This window comes from Eublepharis macularius, chromosome 13 (genome assembly GCF_028583425.1).
Source record: "Eublepharis macularius isolate TG4126 chromosome 13, MPM_Emac_v1.0, whole genome shotgun sequence".
NCBI lineage: Eukaryota > Metazoa > Chordata > Lepidosauria > Squamata > Eublepharidae > Eublepharis > Eublepharis macularius.
In genome coordinates this window covers 49,758,666-49,783,986 of record NC_072802.1, presented here as the reverse complement: position 1 = coordinate 49,783,986, position 25,321 = coordinate 49,758,666, and the positions used below count along the sequence as shown (strand labels likewise).

The 25,321-nt window shown below is 46.7% G+C and overlaps 1 protein-coding gene across 6 annotated transcripts in view; it reads right to left on the bottom strand.

Annotated features, from left to right (window-relative positions):
- Nucleotides 1-14,971: 14,971 nt before the first annotated feature.
- The window catches only part of MORC2 (MORC family CW-type zinc finger 2), a 75,794-nt gene continuing 65,444 nt past the window's right edge, over nt 14,972-25,321 (bottom strand). For all 6 annotated transcript variants that reach the window (XM_054995960.1, XM_054995962.1, XM_054995961.1 and 3 more), the window contains 3 exons: nt 19,364-19,457; nt 18,379-18,567; nt 14,972-15,285 (listed from right to left, as the gene is read on the bottom strand). In XM_054995960.1, coding sequence (XP_054851935.1) covers nt 15,217-15,285; nt 18,379-18,567; nt 19,364-19,457 — 352 coding nt within the window. In that variant the 3' untranslated portion in view covers nt 14,972-15,216. The remainder of the gene's footprint in view (nt 15,286-18,378; nt 18,568-19,363; nt 19,458-25,321) is intronic.

Here is a 25,321-nt window from a genome sequence, read left to right as displayed (position 1 = left end):
ACTGCTTTTCCAAACAACCAAAGAGTGAAAGGAAGGGATCATCATTATGAAAACGGGGGAGGGGAAAGACCATTGAAGACAAGGATCGGGGATATGGGGGAAAATTATGTTCATGCATATGCCAGGGGTTTTCTCAACTGAAGACCCTTTTGAAGTAAGCAACATCTGGAAAAAACACACTACTGGCTTCCACATCCCAGACCATGTTGCCTAAAATATCTAGAGTGAGGAGGGGGGAATTGTGCTTCCCCTTGAGGACTTTTTGAATGAGTCTGACACCCCCCCTCCCAGTTTTGTCATCCCAAGCAGAACTTTGCAGTGACTTGTGGTTTGGATCACCCCTGCTGGGCATTTTCTGTGTTTTATATCGTCATTGTTCCCTGGGAGAGGGACAGAAGTATGCAGTGACTGACACCCCAAATAGTTTTTGGCTCCCAGCTGCATAGGCTGCCATGGTCTCTTTTACCTTGAGTAGTCCAGATTTTTTGATACGCATCCCTGTTATCTCTTTTGCCCCATTTTGCTTCTAAAAAATCCTTTTAAATTACTGGTATTTGGCCATTCTCTCTGGAATGAAATTGGGGTGTATTGTACCTTTAGAGAAGGAGCCAGCAGATATATGATCAGTGGCCTCAATCCAGATTTCCCCCCTAAATTACACCTCTGGGGATACAGACCTCATCATCAGAAGCCCCATGTTGATAACATACTGAAGCATAGTTTTCTAAGAACAAAAGCCATCTAGTATCTTTTTATCAGGAACAAGAAAAACAATACAAAACAATATGCAAATTTTCAAGTTCTCCAGAACTCTTCACCATACAGGATGCTAAAGGGTGTGTGCACAAAGGTATTTCAGGCCATAATCTTAATGGTCTTTCACCAACATGGTGTATAGAATGCTAAGCATAGGTGGTGCTGAGTGTCAAGTTGCGCTGTTGATCTTCTGAGAGGAAACAAAAATAGAAGCATCCAATTGAAAATACAGAAAAGTAAAAGATGATCAAATGTCCAATTGCAGTGTTTTTCCATCTTCTTTACCCTCCAGTTGAAGTATACTTCCGTCAACCAAGTTCAACTATTTCCAAAGTAGACAGATGTTGCCGGTAACCACATCGGTCCAAAGCAAAAACCAAAAGCCCTGTCACATTTCTAGCACATCTTTAACCAAAAGAGCAAGCATTATATTTTTTGGTATAGGGTGTTATCAATTTGCTGATGACCACCAATTCCCTTTCTTTATTGAAATCGCCTGGTGATGCTATAGAGACTCTGAATCAATGTCTGACTGCTGTAGTAGCATAGTTAATAGTAAACAAGCTGAAACTTGGGAAGGCCAAGGCCCCAAAGGACATGGGGCTCCCCACATTTGATGAGATCCAATTGTCCCTCGCTGACTCCAAAAAGACCTAGGCAATCACCTGGCTATGATTCTGGATCCAGCTTTATTGTTGGAGAAAGGCTGATGCAGTCACAAAAAGGCTTTCCACCAACTCCACTTAGCTTGAATCAGCTGATCTGGCCAAGTGATTCCATGCTATGGTTACCTAAGGGTTAGACTACTGTAAAGCACTCTACATGGGTCTACCCTTAAAGACGGAAACTCCAGCTGTTGGTACAGAACTCTGTGGCCCAGCTATAGAACCTGCATATCACACCTACTCTGCAGATACTCCACTGGTTCCTGATCAGGTACTGGGAACAATTCAAGGTTTTATCTATTAACCTACAAAGCCCTTAATGACATTGGACCCACATACCTGCAGGGCCACCTTACCTGCTGCGTTCCACTGTATGGCTTTGTTTATCAGAGCAAAGCTTCTGAAGGTGCCCCTCTGCAAATAGGTACAATCAGCAACTGCCCATGCGTGAGAATTCTCTGTGATGGTTCCCACATTATGGAACACTCTACCTGGGACTATTAGGATGGCCCTCGTGCTTCTATTATTTTGCAAAATGGACAAAACAGAATTGTCCAGGATGGCATTTTTGTAGAGGGGTATAGCTGTGATGGAACGGGTCTGCTCTGAGGGAGGCAACCTCTATTATGGATAATTTTTTTTCTTCTGCTTCTTCAATTCCAACCCTACTTCGCTATCTTGTTTTACTAGGAATTTTTGCTATTAGACTCAAATGTTACCATCATATTTTGTAACCCATTTGATGTTTTACTAGGAATCTTTGGTGTTAGATTCAAGTGTTATCACTAGAATATTGCTATATGTTGTAATCAGCTTGTCAGTTAACTGAACACTTCTATCATACTTGTAACCTGCCTTGCATCCTAGTGGGAAAGGTGGGCAATAAAGGAAAATAAATAAAATTACGTTTTAAAATCAGGCTAATACAAAGAAATTTAAGACAATGAAATGTAATGGGGTTAAGAACAAAAGGAACACAGTGAAGAGAGGTGGAGAAATTCAAGCATGGTCCTTGATGTGAGAAAAGGGTGTTAAGTATACCAGAGAGACCGTTTTCATCTGTCATGTGGTTGTTTCATCCTTATCAAAGCCTCCCAGAAACAGAGTCCAGTCCCTTTGTTAGGGACTCACCAATTGCAGGTCAATCCTCTAAATATATCCCAGGTCTGCTTTCTGTTTGGGGAGGTGTGAAGGAAGCTCTGCCTTCAAAAGACTTTGAAGCTTTTCAGTTTTGTGTGAAGTTGAAAAAAAGATTTTCTATGTCCTTGGCAGGCAGAGGACTGGGAAACCTCTAGAGGAATTACTTTAAGAATGTACCATCAAAGCATCCTGATCCAACATTGAATGTTGTGTTCAAAGCTTGCTGTCATTTCTAAAAGAACTTTGCCTGGCACCCTCATATTGCAGATGGTTTTCCGACCTGAAGTAGCCCTGGAAAGCTGCTGTGCCTGTTTGCCCCATTAGGGAAACTTTCATGTACTATTGGGGTTCTTGTATTCCCTCGGAGGGACAAGTAGCTTCCTGGGGCTATTTCAGGCCAGAAAATAGTTGAGATAGGGAGGATTAACAGTGCAATCCTAAACAGAGTTACTCTTGTCTAAGCCCTTTGAAATCAGTGGGCTTAGACTGGAGTAACTCTGCTTAGGATTGCACTGCCTGCCTCTTTTTCTTGCATGCTACAGTCCCAATCCAAACCAAACCTGTGTACACTTAGGGATTGTTTGGCACACAGAAGGTCATGAGGGGGGAGGGATGCAAGGAATAGTTTGGCAGAGGCTTTGAATGTAGCACTTCCATCTAAGGCTGGATTTCCAGCCAAGCCCCTGAAGTAATTGCTTGGGGCAGCACCATGAAGAACGTATAAAAAGCATTGCAAGGGCTCAGCTCTTTCCCAGCCGCTGGCAGCACAGAAGATAACTGATGTCCTATCCTGGGCCTACATGCTGCTGCCTGGGTCCAAGCCAAGCCCCTGTGGCATTGGACACTACTAGTAATGCTGTGGGCCTAGAAGAGGTTGGCTGAACTTTCCTTGGTGGTGGAGAGTGCCCTCAAGTTACAGCTGACTTATGGCAACCCCTGTTGGGGTTTTCATGGCAAATCATGACAGGTGATTTGCCATCGTCTGCCTCTGCAACCCTGGTCTTCATTGGTGGTGGTCTCCCATCCAATTACTAACCAAGGCTGACCCTGCTTAGCTTCTGAGATATGATGAGAGCAGGCTCACATGGGCTTTCCAGGTCAAGGTGTTCTTTCCTGAGCATGACAAAAATACTTTAAACTGGTCCTGCTTTCTACCTGAAGAAGTAAACTGTGACTCATGAAAACTCATATCCTACCACAAATTTTGTTAGGCTTATAGGCGCTACTGGACTCTTGCTCTTTTCTACTGCTACAGACTAACACAACTACTCAATCTATGTAGATGTCAGTAAACCTCCATGAATTTGTCTGATCTTTAAAAAAGAACTACATAAACAACAGCCTTAGGTGGGAAGGTAGCATGGTGTAGCCTGATCTCATCAGATTAGTAGCTAAGCAGGGTCAGTACTTGGATGGGAGACCACCAAGGTAGACGGGGGTTATTCTGCAGCAAACCACCTCTGCTCCTCACTTACTTGAACACCCCTTGATGTGGTGACTGTAAGGCTGTTGTGACTTGACAGCACACACATGCATCCCTGGAACCTACAGGAACAAATTCCACAGACTACTCATGCATTGTGGGTAAAAGAAGGGCCTCTTTTGTTCAGTTGTGAAGCAACTGCCAGTTTAATTTGGTGGCCTTGAGTTCTAACATTATGCAAGAGGGAGAAAAATCTGTACCTCCCCTGTTTATCCTCCCACCACTACCACCACCACCCCCTCAACCTTTCCCCACACCCTAGGAGGGGGCAAACCAATTCTTCACCCTGTGGCTACAACTCAGGCCCTGTTTGCTTTACCCATTGAGATATCTAGGAAGTTAATTTGATCTATTGATCTTTGACTTTCACTCCTCTCAGGCCCCTATTAGCACCTTTGGTACCTGAGATCAGAGCCTATCCATTCCTCCCTCTCACTACAGTGTGAGGATTCCCACACTTGTCAAAGCCCATCTGTCACATTTACAGCTTTTTCTCAAGCCTCCTTCCAGACCCTTCCTCTTCGTTCCCAACTCGCTTATAGTTTCGCTTTCTTTGTGCCTTATACTACTTCTGAATGATGTAGAAACACTCTTAACTTCTATAAGCTCTCATGCTCTGCGGTCATTAGAAAATAACAACAACACACTGCATTTTTATAAAACTGCTTTTGAGAACTGGTGTGGTCCAGTGTCTAGAGAGTATTAAACTCTGGGTTCAATTCCTCCTCTGTCATGAAGCTCAACCGGCGGTTGGTTTCAGATTAAAATTTTCACTAACAAAAGGTATTCCCTTCAGTGGACCCAAGTTTTCCTGATTTCCCCCCTCCCACTGCAGCCCACTGGTCTCCCAAAAATTCTGCTCCTGGGTGACGGGGGGGGGGGGCGGTGCTCAGAAACGGCATCAGCCTATGAGTGTGTGCTTGCATTCTCACACTGCTACTGTGCCCCTTTGCCTTGTCTTTCCCCCTGCTTTGCTTTATGTCCTTTATCCTTTCATGAACATTATTTTCTTGCTATAGTAAAAGGCATCAATTATGCATATTAAGGCAGGATCTGAAAAAGAGGAAACCTTTATGCCATCTACTTCTGCGATGAAAGTGTCATCCCATACAGAGTTCTGCTCTAGGCAAGTCCCTAGAATTGCAAAGGGTTGATAAGACCGACCCCATTTCAAAATTATGAATATTCTACTGATTCTGAGGCCTGAGACTGGAGGAAGCTGTCTGAAATGGCCACTTGGAGCTCGTTTCTCCTGCAAAGTTATGTAGTGCCATTTGCAAGTAGTTGGTATTATGCTTTCTAAGCTGCTCAAACCCCACCCTAGAGAGACTGCTGCATAGGTAGAAATAAGATTTGGGGCTCTAGACACTCCTCCAGACACAGAGAGTCATGAAAAAAGGTGCTTTGACGGACAACAATGCCTTCTGGTCCTTTAGGCTCTTGTGCCGCCTCTGCACACAGCTCCAAAGAGAAGAAACTTTAAACAAGCTTCCAAACTCTCTCCACCAAGCCCAGCTAGTAAGGATCCAGTCCCCAGCAAAAACATGGTAAGAGAAAATTACGAATTTTGCGTTTAGTAAAAGATGAATTATTGAGAGCCAGTTTGGTGTAGTGGTTAAGGGCAGCCGGACTCTAATATGGAGAACCGGGTTTGATTCCCCACTCCTCCGTTTGAAGCCAGTTGGGTGACCTTGGGTCAGTCACTGCTCTCAGAGATCTCTCAGCTCACTTAGTAATTGTTGTGGGGATCATAACAACATACTTCGTAAACTGCTCTGAGTGGATGTTATGTTGTCCTGAAGGGTGGGATATAAATCGAATGTTGATTTTATTATTTTATTATTATTATTATCTCAGTTTTCCCATCCCTCGTTCTCCTACCACAAGCACTTTGATATACTTTTGGGGAGGCAAATTATTTAGCTCTGTGAGGCTAGTTAACCTACAGTAGAGTTGGGATGGAATGATGAGGATGACTGAGGGCCAAACTACAAGTGATGAATGACACAGGTTGGACACTTGTCAGGTTCTCTCAAGTTTTGATGGGAAATGTAGGCAGCTTGGCGGAATGTTGGACAAGTGACAGTTGAAAAGTCCATTGGACAGCAGTCGGACAGCCAAGCTGCAAGACCAGGATGCCTACATTTCCCATCAAAACTTGAGGGAAGCTGACAAGTGTCCAACCTGTGTCATTCATCACTTGCAGCTTGGCCCTGAGTCCATGTCTTAAAGGTGGTGGTGGGGAAACCAGTGGTGCCTGCACCCTGTGGAACGGCCTGCCTAAGGAGGTCAGGAGAGCACCCACTCTCCTGGCTTTCCACAAACAATGCAAAACCAACTTATTAACAAAGCCTTTTCACTCAGATAGGAGGACTGTATTGTAGGGAAAGGGGTCTCAGATGCTACGCTAATGAATTAGGGACCATAAACTTCACCACTATGTTGCCTTATGTACTATCTGTTACTTTAAATCGAGAGCCAGTTTGGTGTAGTGGTTAAGAGTGCAGGACTCTAATCTGGAGAACTGGAGATTCCCCACTCCTCCACTTGAAGCCAGCTGGGTGACCTTGGGCTAGTCACAGTTCTCTGGAGCTCTCTCAGCCCCACCCACCTCACAGGGTGTTTTGTTGTGGGGATAATGACATACTTTGTAAACCGCTCTGAGCGGGCATTAAGTTGTCCTGAAGGGTGGTATATAAATCGAATGTTACTATTATTATAAATATGTGCTTCTATGAGCTATCTGTGCTTCATGTTGTCTAATGTCCCCCGTGGCTCAAGTACAGGACCTCCGTCTTTCTTGGGTTCAGCTTCAGTCGACTCTGTTTCAACCAATCAGTCACAGCTGCAAACGCATGTCCCAGGACATCTGGGGCTGAGTTGGGCCGTCCGGCCGTCCATCATCAGATACAGCTGGGTGTCATCTGCATATTGATGACACCCAAGCCCAAAACTTTGCGCCAACTGGGCAAGGGGGCACATATAGATGTTAAACAATATAGGGGAGAGTATTGCGCTCTGCGGGACCCCGCACACCAATGGGTGATGAGGTGACAATTTCTCCCCAAGCGCCACCCTCTGTCCCCGACCCCCTGTCCCCGGACCATGTATTCCACCCTGAGCACGCTTGAGGGGAGGGCGGAATACAAATATGATTAAATAAATAAATAAATGTATGTCAGTCCTAGAACCGATTATGTTCTGTTCCAGCATTTCTTCAGCTCTGTATTGGATCCTTGCTGATGCTATCTTTGTAAACTTGTATTTATTTACCCTATGGCATTGTTTATGGAAGTGTCCATGACACTGTATAGAAACGTCCCTGATACTGTATGGAAATGTCCTTGATACTGATTGTACTAATCTCATACTGTGTAATCCACCTTGAGTCTCAGTGAGAAAGGTGCACTATAAATGACGTAAATAATTAATTCTCTATGGTGGCTCCCACCTTGTGGAACAGCCTATTATTCTACTAAATGTGCAAACTCGAAATGTTTAGGAGGACATTCTCATAATGGAATTGATCTATAGCAGAATAGTCGAGAAGGGTGTTTTCTGGGTACTGCATTGCCTTGTACCTTTGAAAACTCACATTCTGCTTTGCTTACACTACGCTGGCCCGGGCTGTTTGCTGTCCATATTATCATTTAATTTTGTATTTCTAGTCCTATTGCCTTGTTCAGTGGATGTCCTATACTATATGATTACATTTTTCTCTTTCTGTACTCTGCCTTGAGGCTCAATGAGGAAGGTGGACTATAAATAAATATCTCCATTTTCAACATTCCAACTCTCTTGCATGCTACTTCTACAAGACTATTTACCAAATCTTAGCAGCCAAACGTTTGGAAGTTAGGCCTCAGTAGCAGACACAAATTCAGCACAAACTCTTAACAGGTACACACGTGTGTGTGTGGGAGGGATAGCAGGTCCATCTATTAATGGAGTACATTTGGAGTGTATGTCATCCAATCAAAGGAAGTGGTAGGTTGTACAAGATTGTGATTAGGGAGCAAAATAATTCAATTCACAAACATGTGGGAAGAGGGAACATTTGGTGACAACAATTACAAGAAGGAAGCAAATGGGCTGTAAATGAGCAACAGTAACAGCGTAGAAAGAGGGATGTTAATGTATCAAGTGAGTTTGTGGGGCAGAACCTGGAGAAGTCCAATAGCTGTGATGGAAAACTGTTTGAGCTGACCACTATAGTGAGAAATAAACTAAGCTAAACATGACACCCTCGCATTATTCCCCATCTTTATATGTTAAGCAACCTTTGGAGGCTGTGAATTCCCCTCTGGCTCTTCTTCTTTGGGGAGAAAGATATGGGTTATCAGGGAGCACAACCCATTGCCCATTCAGTTGTGCAAGCTCAAAAGAAATACACAGAGATTCCTGTTAAAGATGGCACAGAAGAAGTTGCACAGATCTGACCCATGTTGGGGCACAAGCCCCCAGGACATTCTTGTACATAAGCCCAATTCAAATTATTGGAAAATTAGAGAGTTGGTGGTAGAGAGGGAACCATTTTGATTCTCTGGCTCAACATGGCCAATTCTGGGCATCTGCTCCAAACCTCTTGGATAGGCCCTCTCTCCATCAAGGATAAAAGCCCTGCTCTCCTCCCACTAAGAAATGCAGATTTTCTTCACACTGCAGTTCTACTAAAAAATTCATTCAGTGAGCTCCTGTTTGTAATCACTCATACAGTATTTCACCAGACCAAACAGGGAAATTTACCCTTGCAGAGGGGCTATAAACTGCTGGGTTTTGGGTTCTAGAACAAGGCATCCAAACATTTTGGTCCAAGGGCTGTACTGAGATACAGAACCCACATGGTGGGTCAAGGTGAGGGGCATCTGCATCATTTCACCATTGCCTCAGGATGCAGCATCTCTGCCCTCTCCCTTGACTTCCTTCTTTCTTCACTCTCTTACTTATTCTTTCCTTCAGTACTTTCAGTGCCACATATACCCAAGCTACTCTAGGACTGTTAAAGGAGCATCGAGTCTCCTCTACAGTGATAAGTGTCTTGGGCACGTGTAGCCCTGGCTCCATGTCATGCCTGGAGAACATTTGCTTCCAGGTGTGCTGCTGGAGGTATAAAGCTGACCTGGGAACTCAGCAACCTCAAATTTGCGCAAATTTTTTTGGTTATCTTCTGGCCTGCCTGATGAAAAGGGTCTGCAGACCAGCAATGGCAAGTAGGCCTTAGTTTGTGCACTCTTGTTCTAAAAAGTTCCAAACAAGGCTCCGAACATACCTGTGCCATTACAAAAGCCCCAAAGAATAATAGAGCATTTATCAGAAAAACTCTGCTTTGAGGATCGAATTTCTCAACCTCAGACCTCTCCCCCACCCAAAGCATCTGTGACTATAAAGAGGTATTGCTCGAGTATGGGAAAACATCTCCCCAAGAAACAGTAGCTATTTCGAGAAGTTACCCAGCTGTGTCTGCAGGGGAAGGGGAGGGGGAAGAGACAGGGCAGCTGCTTGTGATACTGAAGGGTGGGCAAATGACAAGATAGCACAGAATGGGCCCGTTATGTGCTTCCCCTGGGAACCCTGCCCTAGTAAACACCTGCAGGCCGCGCTTTCCCCCCTTCAAGTAGCATCTTCCCCAAGGAGCTGAGATAGAATGCCAGAAGGCCGACAAGGCTCCAGTGTCTGAACCAGCAGGGAACTTGGCGAGCCTTTGTGCTCAGCCCTGGCATGTAGGCTGTGTGGCTCCTTCCATTCTCATCCTGGCATGGGGACTATCAACAGCTGAGTCTTTCTTACCAGCTGAGGAAAAGGGGTGCTCCCAGACAGCTGTGGAGGAGAGAGAGAGGGTTGGCAGGAAAAGGAAGAACCTTTACTTATCTCCTAAAGAAACCTAAGCAACCAGGCACGCACAAACGTCTGGCAGGGCTCAGAGATGCGTCTCGCAACATAGGAGCTTACTGTGGTGATGAGGGCAGCACGTGATGGAAATACCTCCAGAAGGCGCTACTGTTGATCTCACGTTCTGAGAGAGCCTGCTTGTTTGCACTGAGTTGCCTCATTCATCTGCCTTATCAATGGGGGCTTCTTTCATCAGTCAAGTGCTAATCTAACCAGCTGCACCTCCTTGGCAACATGTCGCAGCCGTCATAAATGAGGTACAGTGATTGGAAAAGGGGTGAATGTCTCTTGACAAGGCCGAGGACAGCTAGAGAAATGGAGCAGCAGCAGTTAGAATACCTCCACGTGTACCTACCCGTAGTAACAACCTCTACAGTGTATTCTTAGGCAGGAGACTAAAAAAAACAAAGGATCCAGCATAGGCATTAGATTGGCGCCCTTTACAGTCCAGCCTTTAGGATTTTATCTCAAGTTTCCCAATAGGTCAGAGGAGTATGATACACATTTGATAAATCAAGAGTTTTTGTTCTTGTATCACTGTTCATTTCAGCTTGAAGCTGCCCAGAGAGGCAGTCTGGCTTCATCCATAAGCTTGGCTGGAACAGACTAGCAGCAGCACCTGTTTCAGAAACGACTTCCTCAGCAGGCATTGAAATTGGTGTTACCTGTGCTGTGTTATTCCCTTGTGTCCTGCTTCTCTTCATCCTCCTGTCTCGCTGGTCTCATGTCTCTTAGATTATGAGGTATTCTAGAAGAAACCTTCAGATTCTACTTCGTAGCGTTTTAAGCATTATAGGAATGACAGAACCACAGAGCTCCCAATATGTAAACGTTCACAAACATTCTAAGTTGTCTGACTGACTTTTGGGGAGTTCCCAAATGCTGTCATTTCAAGACTCTGCTGAGCCAGTTCCAACATACTTAAAAAAAACACCCACCTGTGTAAACAGGTAGCTTGCAGAGAACATGGCTTCACTTGCAAGAGAGAAAAATGGCAAGGGAGCTGTGTGGTCTTGCGTGATTTTATTACTCCTTCTTCCCAGTTGGCCTGGATGTGACTCTGTTATATTTATTTCACCACGACAGCACTTTCCTTACTTAGCACAGACATGGGTGTGGACTTTGTTTTTGTCTTCCATAACAGCATGACTGGGTCAGCCTCTCCACAGGAAATCTTAGCAAAATTCTATATAAAGAGGGGGGAAAGACTAATTTCTCTTTATTTGGATGGCCCCTCTGGGAACTGGTGTTAATGTTGTCACTCTCTCACAAAGAACTTGGGAAGAGATTATTTTTTCCTAATATTTATTCAATGCTTCTGGCAGCTGCAGGGTCAGCTCTGTACATTTACTGGTTACTCCTCTGAGACTGAGCCTCTTTTCCTGTTTTTGGCTTATTGCTGATGCCCATATTAAGACATTTACTCTATCTTAAGAGAATATTGTAAAGGAGAAAGTATAAATTATGCTATTACCATCATTGGGAACAAGTCCTGTCAATGTCAATGGCATATAAACATCTTCAGCGACCATTGCAACAATGTTAAATACTTTGGTGTCACTTTCAATTATATCCACTGTAGGTAGCCGTTTAACAATACAGCTCATAGGTTTTAGAATTATATGGGCCATATTAAAATTTTATCAAAGTGTTTTTTTTCAAATTGACATCACCTGAATCTTTTTTAGAATAAGATTACAGCCCAAATCTTATATGGTGCAAAAAGTCTTGGGTTGGAATGATGTACTAGTTACTAACTTGAGCACTACTATTTTTTTTTTATTGACACAGGTTTTAGTTCTGCCTCCTGGTGTTCCAGCTGCCCTGCTCCTGGCTGAATTTTGAGTCTTCCCTCAACCAGCATCCAAATGCATATTTGACCTAATTAACTGCCTGAGGAAACAGAAGAGCACCCAGTCAGCCAGTTTACAAAGCAATCTCTTGATTTAAATAGATATTACTTGCATGGCAGGTAATAATACAATTCTTCCATGTTACTCTATTCTAGTAGGTCTTGATGTCTTTTTTCCCGGGCTGGCATTAATCTTCAAGATTAGATATTTAATCATGGTCAAATAAATCTAGCTCAAAATTTTCCTGCTGGTTTAAGCTGTTCAGAAACATACCAAGCCATCCTATTTGTCCAGTATTAAAATTTTATAAATCAGATTAGCTGTTATGGCCATTTGCTTTCAAACAATGCCAACAGCTATTTTAACAGGTTGGCATACCCAAATATGTGAACTATACCACTGTGTATAGTATGTATTACCTATTTATGTATTATCTTGCTGTTGATGTTTTGGAGGTCATTAATTTATAGGGGTGTCGTAAGTTGGAAGTGAATTGACTGCACTTCACACACATTACCTTACCTTTTTTTCTACTTATGTAATACCATTTTCGACACTGTGTATCATGACTAATACTTTATTCTTGGTTTCATATTTTTGTAATCTTAGTCTTATTACATTGTTTATTAGATGTTTCATCCTATTGACTGCATTGATTTACACTGTGTAGTCCATTTTAAGTCTCAGCAAAAAAGACAGACTATTAAATAACATAAATAACTATGACTCATTGTTCAAGTATCTGTAGAACCCTAGAGGATATAAGCAGGGGGACCACAACAAAATGTTGCAGATTGTGTGGGGGTGATGGAGAGGGAGCTGCACTGGGTTTGGCAATGCTGAAGGCTGTGGCAGTCATGGGTGGTGATGTTGAGTGGGACAGGTCAGTTGCAGAAAGTGGGAACCCCATTTCCTCACACTTGCTTCCCCCATCCAAAAGATCTTTCCAAGTTCCTTTCATCATGAAGATTGTTCCCTGTTCCTTTCTCCCCTCTTTCCAGAGATCATTCTGTATCTTTCTCCCCAGAAGCTTCTGGGTTCATCTACCTCTCTCAAAGACCCTTCTGTGTACGTTTCCCCATTCATGCAACCTTCTTTCCCTTCCCCAACTTTGCCTCTTTCCTTGTTTTTTGTTTCCTTCTGGCCTCTGTTGTTTTTTTTTTGTTGCCTCCCAGTGCTGCCCCAGGCCAGAGCTGCAGATCTGGGCCCACCACAGCTCTGGCAGGGCATGGTTGGGCCTACCCAGGACCTGTTAGGCTCGAGGATGCTGCAACACTGGCCTGGGGCAGCAGGGAACTGTGGAGCTGTCAGCCTTCTTCACCTCCTAGTCTCGTCTGTGGCAGTGTGGCAGTGGAAGGGGGGAATGGAGCATCCCCCACTATTCCATCAGTAACCTGGCACTTCCCCTGGCTAGGCGTGTTCTATTCTGGAGCAGCCTCATGGGGCAGCTTCATTGTGTGGTTTTGGTGGCAGAGGTTGTGCTTCCGCACAGGGCCCACTCTTGTTGGGGGTGGGGAGAGGGAATTAACTCCCCAAATGTAGATGTGTCTGATTTTTAAATTTTTTCTGCAACCTGGGGAGGGTGTGTCCTCAAGGCTGCAGAAGCCTATGGTTTGCTCTGAAGTGGCCCTGAGCCTTGGATATAAGCATCTGCATAGTTTGCGCCACTTCAGAAATTTTACATTATTCTGCATTAGTTTGTATTTCTCTCTTTATTCTGAACCTAAACATACATTTCTTGTGGCCATTTTAACAATTTTAAATTCAAGCTCAGTGGTAGAGAAAATAACCTTATTTATTATCCGATACAGATCCTTTTGTAACTTATATAGCTTATCTCTATGCACTGGCAGCTAAGAAACTTTGAGCTAATGCTGTGTCTGATTAGATAGTAAACTGCACTGTTTTGTTGAATTATAAATTTGTTTTTATGGGTAGGAAATATGAATTTGTCATTTTATTATAAATTTTTATGTTTGGGGGCTTGAATGGCTTTTGTATTGTTCCTTGTATTCCTTTTTTTAAAAAACCTGTATCTTTTATGTCAAGACTGCAACTGCTTTTAGCATCAGCAATAAATGAACAAGATGATGATGATATTAAAAAAGGACTAGTAAAAGTCAAGGCTCTCTTTCTCTTTCAACTTCCAAATCTGCCCTGAACTCCATAGATCTTGTTACTGAGCTCTGGTGTTATTGTGACAGCACTGCAAAAGGCTTCCTTGCTTAGGGGCTTTGTGTTAAAACAGAAGCTTGTAGAGGTTGCTGCTTTTGGAAATAAACATGTGCCTGAGTTATGTGCTCTCATTTCATTGAGATTATGCAACAAACTCCTCAGTAATATGATTCATCCAGCCCCACGGTGACACTTTATCTGCAGTTCTGTCTCCAGCTTAGTTAATACAATGGTTAGCTTGCTTTACCCTCATCTGCCACTTACGAATGTTCTACAAGGAGAGAGTAGGACCAGCTACTGTCCATTCATCTCAGCATTCTGCCTCCAACTTAAGCAGGTGCCCCAATGCTGTAGGCAAGCAAGGCAGGAATACAAAACTCTCTTACATGTAGTCCAGACTGTAACTACCGCAATCACCAAGGCCTCAGGCCTCTAGTCTTTCTCAGTCACATTACTCAAGATCTTTTAAACAGAGTTGCTGTGGACTGAGTTTACAACCACTATTGTACCACCTATAAGAACACTACTGTCTACATTCAGAGAAACATGTTGGTAGCCATGGAAAAGTAATCAAAGCTCTCCAACAAGCAAAAGAATTGTTGTAGCTCTCTGAGGGTTAAATAACCAAGCCTACTACACAACACCTTCTAAAATGAAGATTTCTTTTTGATTCAAGCTTTCTCCCACTTTTAGAGCTGATGGACTAGCCCTGAAAGTCTAACTCTTAAGCATGATTGGATTCCAACTCCAGGGTATCTGCAAACATATGATCCCTAGGCCAAAGCCCCCTTGTGATAAAGGTGCAATGGCCCTCTGTAGTCAGGCTTGCTTTATATTTAATGTTCAACAGATGCAGGCTCACGGTGGTACTGCATTCATGTCAGATTTCTGTAGTGCTGCTGGCTTATGAATTCCAGAGCATGCCTTCTTCAATGGGTTGACCTTCCTCTTATCTCGACTTTAAGTAAACAAACAGCACAATATACCAAACAATGGTTCAATTTGTTTTTTTAAAAAAATGTTTATAAACAAAGCCTAAAAAGCTTCCAACAGCACTAACCCCTCTTGCATTGTTTTTTTTAAAAATCCCACAAGAACAAGTCATACACCAAACACAGACTGTAACAGTACATGGTCTCTAATGTTGCTGGCCCCCATACTGCCCTGGGCTGCTCTCCCTACATATATTCATGTTCTGTAGAACATGGCGATCGACTCCCTGGCCATTCCACTCTGGTGCTGGAATCTGGAATGCTCAGTCTCCCCTGGTGATTAGGTCCTCAATGTAAGCATCCAGTTCATCATCTGTATTGATGTCGATGTCCTAAAAAACCACCAGAGAGAGAGAGAGAAGGGCTTTAAAATGAGATTCCACTCAATGAACACAAAGGAACATATTAGGTCAGGTGATGCGTCCCTCACCTTGTAAAGGGAATGTGCAGGCTGGGCGCCCTCACTTTGTGTGGGTCTCATGTCAGCTGGGCGCTACCATGCCTCAGGTGGGGTGGGTGCTGCTCCCCTCCCCCCACCTTGTGCAGGACTTGACTGGGCCAGGCTCAGCCCTTATGTCACAGGGCTGGCCTGGCCCAGGTGTGTGTGGGCCATCAGCTAACAGGGAGGTGGCCCAGTGCTCTTAATCACTAATCTAGTCTGTGGGCCAGACCAGAAGTTCGTATCAGGTAAGGCAGTAAAATTTCTTTTTGTTTTTCTGAAAGGCATATATCTATGTATTATGTTTTAATGTGATAACCCATTCTGATTGGTAGAGTAAGCTTTTTTGTCATCAAAATGGTGGAAGACAATTTTCCCTACCCTTTCTAATTTGAGTTAGAACTCATGAACCAATCTCAAATTTTAAAGTACTATTGGAAAATGAATAATTTCTCATACAAATAAAACAGTGTTGCACTTACCTGTAACTTCTGTTCATCTACGTCTTCATGCAAGAACTATTACTAATAATGTATCTGTCCATTTCCATTTTTGTGATATAAGGCATTAATCAAGGAAAGTTATTGTCCCCTTCCCATTTTTATAAGATTTGTGGCATATGCCAGTAGAGTACCGGATCAGATTCAAGGTTCTGGTACTGACCTATAAGGACTGGGGCCAGCGTATCTGCGGGACCATCTCTCCCCTTATATTCCCCAGAGGACTCTCTGATTGGGAGAAAAACAGCTATTAGGGTGATCCCTGGTCCCAAGGAGGCCCACCTGGGGCATGATGAGATCCAGGGCTTTCTCAGTTCTGGCTCCTACCTGGTGGAACGCTCTGTCTACTGAGACCAGGGCCCGGTGGTATTTACTGTCTTTCCGCCGGGCCTGTAAGACAGAGTTGTTCCGCCAGGCTCATGGCTAAGGTTGAGCCTCTGCCGGCTTGGGGGGTGGGAGAAGGAAATTTAAACACCTCTCTGTGAAAAACTGTCCACCACAGTATACATGCAATATATTGTAAGTCTTCCTGATGCTGTCGCTGTACAATACAAAATATTTTAAATTGTTCTAAATGTTTTAAGATGTTTTAAATTGTTTTAAAATGTTGTTAGCCGCTCTGAGCCTGCTTGCGGGGAGGGCAGGATATAAATATGAAATAATAAATAATAATAATAAATGGTGTTTACCTAATCCAGATAGCCACCTCAAATATATTACACAATTGTAGCTTATTACTTTGCCTTTCCAATGAACCACAACATGAGGATAACTAGGTTGCACTTACCCGTAACTGTTGTTCATTGAGGTCTTCTGTGCACACACATGGGATTGTGCACGAGCAAGCTTGCCGACTGGAGGTTCTGTAGCTTTAAGATTATAGAGGGGGGCATCCCTCCCCTCCCAGATCGCATAAACTGATTTGCTGGGCAGAACATTCCTTTGAAAGCCTGATCACTGCCTCCTGTATGACCCTGATGACAGCCTTCTGGTAGGTGGTCACTGTATGCTGTTATTTTGTTCCATAAAAATATTTGGTAAGCCCCCATTCCTTATGTGTGCAGCATTTTTGGTATGGAAGTCATCTAAGCACATGAAATGTTGTCTTCGTGTGCAGAGATCATTTAGCTTTCCTTCCTCCTCCGGGAAATAAATGGAATGGGAGCTGGAGCAAGCCGATGGAGTCTGCGGGGTCTCTATGACTTCAATGCCATGAGGTAGATCACTGGCCTTCTATGGAAGCCCTCCTTCTGCTTGAAGGTATATTTTGACTTAGCCCCATTCTTGGGTAGTTCTAAAGCCCCCAGAGTGAGATTGGTTGCCTCTAACCCCTTTCACAGGTCGCATCCGAGACTTGGTATTGATGACAGGGATCTAGATAGTTCCAACAGATCCTTGGACCTGGAACATTGTTGGATCCAAGACAATGCTGTTGGAGCTGAGGGGTTCGCGGAGGTCAGGTTCAAGACACTCACTGGAGTCAGATCCCAGTGCTCAGCAAGCTCTGCTAAAGCAGAGGACTTCGCTTGTGGACTAATAGCAGCAGATAGTGCCCTTTCCCATAAAACTGCCTTAAGCCTAGTAACTCTTTTGGCAAAAGCTTTGGGAGTAAAGACCTGGCAAACTGTGCAGGTTCTCACACTGTGCCCCTCTCCAAAGCAAATAAAACACAAAGGACGACTGTCCATTCTGGTCATCTTCGGTCTGCACTGAGTGCACTTTTTAAATAAGGCTTTTTCAGCCATTGTACTCTCCTCTCTGATCTTCTCTCCATTCTATAAAGAAATGTGGTGTGGAATGGCCTGGAGCAGTAAAAACAAAGGAGTTTGCTACAGACAGTCATCTTCAACTCGTGGTGAAAGAGAGACTGAAGGCTCAGAAGCAGCCACACATGCCCTCTTGGAGGGGATGGACTCCCCGCTCTATAGTCTTAAAGCTACAGAACTTCAATTCGGCAGGCCTCTGCATGCAGTCCATGTGGGACTGCTCAGAAAACTGACAACAAACCGCATGTTATGAGATTTTTATTCAATGTAACTGGCTAATAGGTGGCTTCCTGCAGCTTCAAAATTTCTGGTGATTTTACACCTCTAGACAGGTTTGGCAAGACTATGAGAACATGAGCTTATTTATTTTAAATCATTTAAATCTGCTCAATCAATCATTTTCAATCAATTATTTAAATATGCTCAATCAAGATCTTCGTGTACAGGCCAGTGAATGGAATACGGAGTTGTATAAGTTTGGTACTAGGCTTGTTTGAGGCTTGGGTCTAGTTTCTGTGCTGAGCAGGGATTCTGGATTTTGTCAGAGTAGAAGAACTGAACAAGTTACAATCTGCACCAGATCTGGGAATTTGACTGCTTCGTGAGCTACACTGCACTTTTCTAGAGATGCAAAATGGTTAATGGTTTAGCCAGAGAGCAGTTAAGCTCCTGTGTTGGGCCTGACTCAGGAAAGCTCCAACAACAAGAGGCTTTACTCACCTCTTGCACCTTTTGAAGTAGCGCCACTATGTTAGTTCTCAACTTCTGGAGTTTTTCCTTGGTCTCTGCAAGCTTCTGTTCCTCAACGAGGAGCTTTTCTTCACAGGCTCTGGCCTTGTCGTTAGCCTTGGTCTGGTATGAGTTACACAACTCCTGTAGACCCGCCTCATACTCCTTAAAATAGTCTTTCTGTGGGGAAACAAACACAGGACCATCAATCCTGGGGGCGGAGGTACAAGAAAAGCAGCACGAATGCCTGCATTTTCCCCACAGTGACTTGAAAAGTCTCTGCAAACCTACCATGTGCTTCAGTGACAGATACAGCCTTCGCTGGTGCTGCATGATTCTGGATATAGAATGTGTCAATATAATATAATTTAAGTTATATTGCTAATTCCCGGAAACCATTTCTGCAGCTGATGCTGAATGGGAATTTAACTGCCATTTTGACTAGCAACAGAAGACTGTGTGAAACAACATGCTGCCCTCTGCTGACTAAGAGGAATTTAGAAAGCACAGAAGTTGTGCGTATCCCACAGGGTTTATCAGCCTATGGGCATATCTACACTGAAAGCAGCCAGTCTGGTAATCTGAGACATTCTATCTGGAAGGAGGGGGACGAGAGGGTTGAGTACTTCTTGTCGTTTCCATCCCCCCTCCCTCATACTTGTCTCTTTTTTAAAAAAAACAAAAAACTCTTGAGGGCTGAGACTTTGCCAAGTGAGATAATTTGACCTGACTGGGGAACACCAGGGGCACAAAGGGATATTGTCAAACTGTTTGATGAGGGAATTAGGTTGTAAGAGAAATAGGTACTGCCATGGGAGAACTGAATCATTTGTTATTTGTCCAACTTACTGAGAGAGAGAATATTTAAAAAAAACACAATTAGACCCACAAAGAAAGAGAATTAGTGGGATAGCAAAACTGGATATATATCCATTTTAACTTTTCCTATTTCTTATGGCCTCCACCATAAACTTACCAGAGGAAAAGCCACCAGTTCTTCTGAAGTCATGGAACTCAGCTCCTTCTTGGAGATGGGGAAACGCGGGGGCAAGAAATACCGCAAACAATTCCTACCAAGAAAAGGAAAAGAGAACAGATGAAAACTAAGTGAGAGCTGCAATCATGAGAGTGCTGATATTGTAAAAAGTTAAACAGGGTTAACATACCTGTAACTTATGTTCATCGAGTTCTTCTGTGCTGACACACATGGGGACTGCGCAGGCGCAGGCCAGCCGCCGGAGAATTTTCTAGAGCTTCCATGGCTCCGAAGGGGCCGTTTGTCGCGCGCCTCAGCGACCGTTTTCCCGCCCAAACGGTCACGTGATCCTCCAGCGACCAACGGCCCCTTCCCTCAGTTCTCCCTTGCCGCCGCTTGACCAACACACTTCAGCCATAACACCTTAAAAACACCAATATCCGTTACAGCCATCACAGTATTGTGCATTGGAGTTCACAGCGGGGTAGGAGGGAGGGTTGTGTGTCAGCACAGAAGAACTCGATGAACATAAGTTACAGGTATGTTAACCCTGTTTTCATCTTCGTTCTTCTGTGCCTCCACACATGGGAGTGTACCAAGCTTCACACAATAAGGAAGGCGGGGGTGAAGTCCAACACAATTTTATTAAGCAAACAAGATCAACAATAAATAGATATGCATATATACATCTATGTAAAAATACTGTGTAAGGACACATAAATACTCAATATTTACATATATACACACCCCCAGGTACATATATACACACTTTCACTCAAGGGTACCCAACAGGTACGTCAAGAAAGTCATACCAAAACTCCCTCAGGAAAAGAGGGAGTGTAAGACAGCCTTGGCCACAGATACATCCTGCTCCGCATTGACATCAACGGCGTAATGCCTGACAAAGGTGTCTGCAGAGGACCATGTGGCTGCTTTACAAATGTTAACCAGGGGCACCCCCCTGAGGAGTGCCGAAGAGGATGCTTGGGACCGCGTGGAGTGGGCTCTGACATGAAGCGGGCAAGCCACCCCTGCTAGGGAATAGGCCTTGCTAATGGCCGTCACAATCCACCTAGACAGGGTCTGTGAGGAAGCCCTGTTACCCTTGTCCTTGGCCCCAAAACATACAAACAGGTGAGGACTGGAGCGGAATCCCTTCGTCCTATCCAGGTAATAGGCTAGGGCCCTCTTCAAGTCTAGGGTATGGAGGGCCTTTTCCCCCTTAGAGGAGGGTTGAGGAAAGAATGCAGGCAGTGAGATATCCTGCGAGAGGTGGAAGGCGGACACCACCTTGGGCAGGAACTCAAGGCAGGGACGCAGGACCACCTTGTTGGGATGAAACACAAGAAAGGGAGGGTCAGACCGCAGTGCAGACAGCTCACTGACCCTTCTGGCCGACGTGACGGCCACCAAGAATGCTACCTTGTAGGATAGCATATCCAAGGGGCATGTAGCCATAGGTTCAAATGGAGGCAACATGAGATGTGAGAGCACCAAGGACAGTGACCACCGAGGCACTGGCGCAGACACAGGTGGGTAAAGATTGTACATGCCCTTAAGGAACTGGCGGGATTGTGGGTGAGAAAACACCGTAGCACCCTCAATTCGGGTGTGAGCAGCTGATATCGCTGCCAGGTGGACCTTGAGGGAGGAAACCTTCAAGCCCATACCACGCAAGTGGCACAAATACTCGAATACAACCCCCAAGGGACTGCTGTCAGGCACCACCCCTCTGGCAAGTGCCCAGAGCTCAAACCTGCGCCACTTGGCCGCATAAGCGCGCCTAGTGGATGGCCGACGAGCATTCAGGAGGACCCTCTGTACCTCGTCAGTAAAGCCTATCGGGGAGGAACGATCCGCCAAGCCGTTAGGTGCAGCTGCTTGGGATCGTGGTGGACTAGGCTCCCGTTTAGGAGAAGGTCTTGCCGAGGAGGCAGACTCACATACGTCCGTTTGGACATCCGCAGGAGCTTCGGGAACCAAACCTGCCGTGGCCAGAAGGGGGCCACTAGGATGCAGTCCGTCCCGTCCTCCTCTATCTTGCACAGGACCCTGGGAATCAAGGGGAACGGAGGAAACATGTAGTGCAAGCCCTGCGTCCACGTAAACTGGAAGGCATCCCCAATAGAGAGGGGGTCGCTCCCTGCCCTGGAACAGAACGTGTGGGCCTTGGTGGTCGCCGCAGTGGCGAACACATCTATCACTGGATGACCCCACATCTGGAAGATCGGCCCAACGTACTCTACGTTCAGTTCCCACTCGTGTTCCAGTAAAGGGACCCTGCTGAGGGCATCTGCCCGGGCATTGTCTGACCCAGCCACGTGTATAGCACGGAGCGACACGCCGTTCTTGATAGCCCACTGCCAAGTGAGTGTGGCTTCCCGGCACAGGGCCATGGACACTGTGCCCCCCTGCTGATTCACGTAGTACATGGCAGTCGTGTTGTCCGTCTGCACCAAGACATGACGATTTCTCAGCAGTGCTGTAAGAGACACAAGTGCGAAACGAATGGCCCTTAGTTCAAGCACATTGATATGGAGGGTCTTTTCCCTGTCAGACCAGACATCTTGCACAGCCACATCACCACAGTAAGCACCCCATCCCATCAGAGAGGCATCAGTGGTAACCGTGATGTCATGGTGTTGATACCCAAAAGGGGTCCCTCTAAACAAGTTGTCATCAGACAGCCACCAGTCCAAGGAGGAGAGGATGACCCTCGGGATAGAGAATTTGAGGGACGGAGGGTGCAGTAGAGCATCGTACCTCCGCACAAACCAGTTCTGGAGAGGGCGCATACGCAGCCTAGCGAAAGGCACCACAGAGGTGGCCGCTGCCATATGCCCTAGTAAGAACTGGATAGCGCGCACAGACTGGAACCGGTTCCTTTTAAACATGGACACTAGACCCCTTAGGGACCGAGCCCTCTCCAAGGGGAGCAGGGCCTTACCCTCCACAGAGTCCAAAAGTGCACCAATGTAGGACACCTTGCAGTTGGGCACCAGTTTGGATTTCTCCAAGTTCACCAGGAGCCCCAGGCGTTGGCACGTGCTAAGTACCAAGCCAATGTCCTGCACCAGCCTAGACTCTGAGTCAGCCACGATGAGCCAGTCATCGAGGTACGGAAAGATAGTACAACCTTCTTCCCGTAGGAAGGAAACCACAGGGGCCACACATTTAGTGAACACTCGTGGGGCAGTGGACAGGCCAAAGGGGAGCACCTTATACCGGAAAACCCTTTGCCGGTAAACAAAGCTCAGGTATTTCCTGTGCTCCTTCCGTATGCCCACGTGAAAGTATGCGTCTTTTAAGTCAAGAACCGCAAACCAATCCCCCTGTTTCAGCAAGGCGATCACAGCCGCCAACGTTACCATTTTGAATTTGGTCACCTTGAGGAAGGCATTAAGGCCCCTCAGATCTAAGATGGGACGTAAGCCCCCATCCTTCTTAGGGACCAGGAAGAACCTAGAGAAGAAACCCTTTACAGAGTCGTCATAGGGCAATTCTTCCACAGCACCCTTGGCCAAGAGCGACACGATCTCCGCATCCAGCTCGGCCATAGTGTTATTGACAGCTGTCAGGGGTGAACTGCATCTAGGCAGCTCAACAAACTCCAGCCCGTACCCCAGTTCAACAATAGTTAAGACCCATGAGTCAGATGTTATTGACTCCCACTCAGAGAGGAGTGGACTAAGTCTGTCCGAAAAGTTCAGGGATACGGCTGGCGTGACCTGTCAGTACTGCCTCCCGGCGCCCTGCTGTTCTTTCTGCAGGGCCGGTTGCTGTGCCTGACGAGGTTTGAAGGGCCGACGCCTCCTCTGCTGTTGTGCGGGAGGGTAGGGCCGCTGCTGGTAGGCAGGATACTGATGATAGCCCGGCCGCTGCTGTTGGTATCTGCCCTGGTAGTGGTAAGGGCCGGACCGGGGAGCGTACCGTGACCTGGAGGAGGGCTTGTCCGCTGGAGCCAGACCCAAGGACCGCGCCGTCTGCCTGTCCTCTTTTTTCTTTTTCAGGGTCTCGTCGGTCGATTTGGAGAACAGCGAGTCCCCTTCAAAGGGCATGCTCTCCACCCTGGAACGCACCTCCTGGGACAGGGCCGTAGACCGCAACCAGGAGTGGCGCCTGAGGACCACCGCCGACGCCATCCCTCTAGCAGCAGTGTCAGCAGCGTGGCTCCCAGCGTTCATCTGCTGCTTAGACAGCCTCACAGCCTCCGTCTGTAGCAGGGACACCACAGCCTTCTGCTCAGGAGGGAGGTCCCGGGTATAGGATGCCAACTTCTCCCAGAGGTACAGCTGGTACCCTGCCATGATGGTCTGGTAGTTGGCAATCCTCAGACCCAGCGAAGCGACGATGTATTGGCGCCTGCCCATGGCATCAAGCTTCTTGCCCTCTTTATCGGCAGGCACCGAGGAGTGACCCGATCGTCGGGGGTTGAACTCCTCTGTGACCAAGGAGGAAGGTGGAGGGTGTTTCACCAACGCCGGCCAGGTGCCCTGCTTGATCTTGTAAAGCTGCTCGATGCGCTTGGACGTTGGAGGTTGATCACAGGGCACCTGCCACACCTTCTCCACAATCTCCTCAATACCCTCGAGCATGGGGAAGCCTACGTACGCCGGATTATCTCCATAGATACGTTTGAGGAGCTTGTCCTTGGTCTGGGGAAGTGCCGAAGAGATGTCCATCTCGAGAGCCTTGGCCATCCTTGCCATCTGATCGGCGTAGATGCGGAGGTCCTCGAATGGCGAGTCCGCAGATGGCACTAGCTCCTCAGCCGGCGATGGTTCGGACCAGGACTCCGACTGGTAGCCGCCAAAGCTCTCGACATCCTCCTCATCGGAACCGAGCTGGGATTCCGGAACCTGGAGCGGAGGGGGAGCCCACGCCGACCTCGACGTCGAAGGCCTCGGTTCCGACACGGAGAAGCCCGCAGGTGCCCCCTCCCATTGGCAACGGTATGGCGAGGGGAGGTAGGAAGCTTGCCGATGCCGGGACGCAGTGGACCGGACTGATCGGGCACTGTCCCCGGAACCATGCCGCTCACGACCGACCAGAGGTGGAGACGGACGGACAGGCGACGGACGGCTCCGACGAGGAGATGGGCTCGGTTCCAGCCTCGGCGACCGAAGGGCAAGCGATGGTCGGCTCCGACGGTGCGGGCTCGGCTCCGGCCCCGACGAGAATTCCGCGGGCACCGTCTCGAAGGCCATCGGATCCGGCACCTGCACGGAGATGTCCTCTGGCTCCGGGGAGCCCAGATGAGGGGAAGGCGTGTGAGGAAGCACGATGACCTCCTCCTGAGGAGCGGGACGCGGCGACCGATGGTGCTTGGTCTTTTTCTTCTTCTTCGGTGGTTCCGAAGAAGAACTCGGAACCGACGCGCTCCTCGCCTTCGAAGGGGACCTCGGCTTCGACCTCTTAGGCTTCGTCGGAACCGATCCGGCCGTCGGTTCCGACCGGGGACTCGGTACCAGGATCCTCGGTTCCGAAGCTGGTCTCGGATCCGACCTGGTAGATGAAGCGCTACGGGGCGGCCGCACCGGTCCCTGCGCTGGAGAGGCCGCTCTCGACGCCGAGGTACTCGGGGGACGCGGTTTCGACCCCGACCTCGCGGAGGCCACTGAGCCAGCTCTGGAATGCCGTTCGGCAGAGGGGCTTGGGCCGGCCTTGGAGGAGGGCAACGGAGCGCCTCCGGACATGACCTTCTGCCACAGGGAGGAATTCAATCGGGCCTTGCGCTCCTGCCGGGCCTTGCTGGTGAAGCCCTGGCAAATTTTACAGGCCGTCACATTATGGGTCTCTCCCAAACAGAACAGGCACAGTTCATGGCCATCGGTTTTGGCCATTTTCGTGTGGCATTGGAGGCAATGCTTGAAGAGAGCCTTTGAGGCCATCTTCAGGGGCACGCGAAAGGAAGGTCAAAAACAGTCCGAGTCAAATTACCGAGTCCACAACAATGTC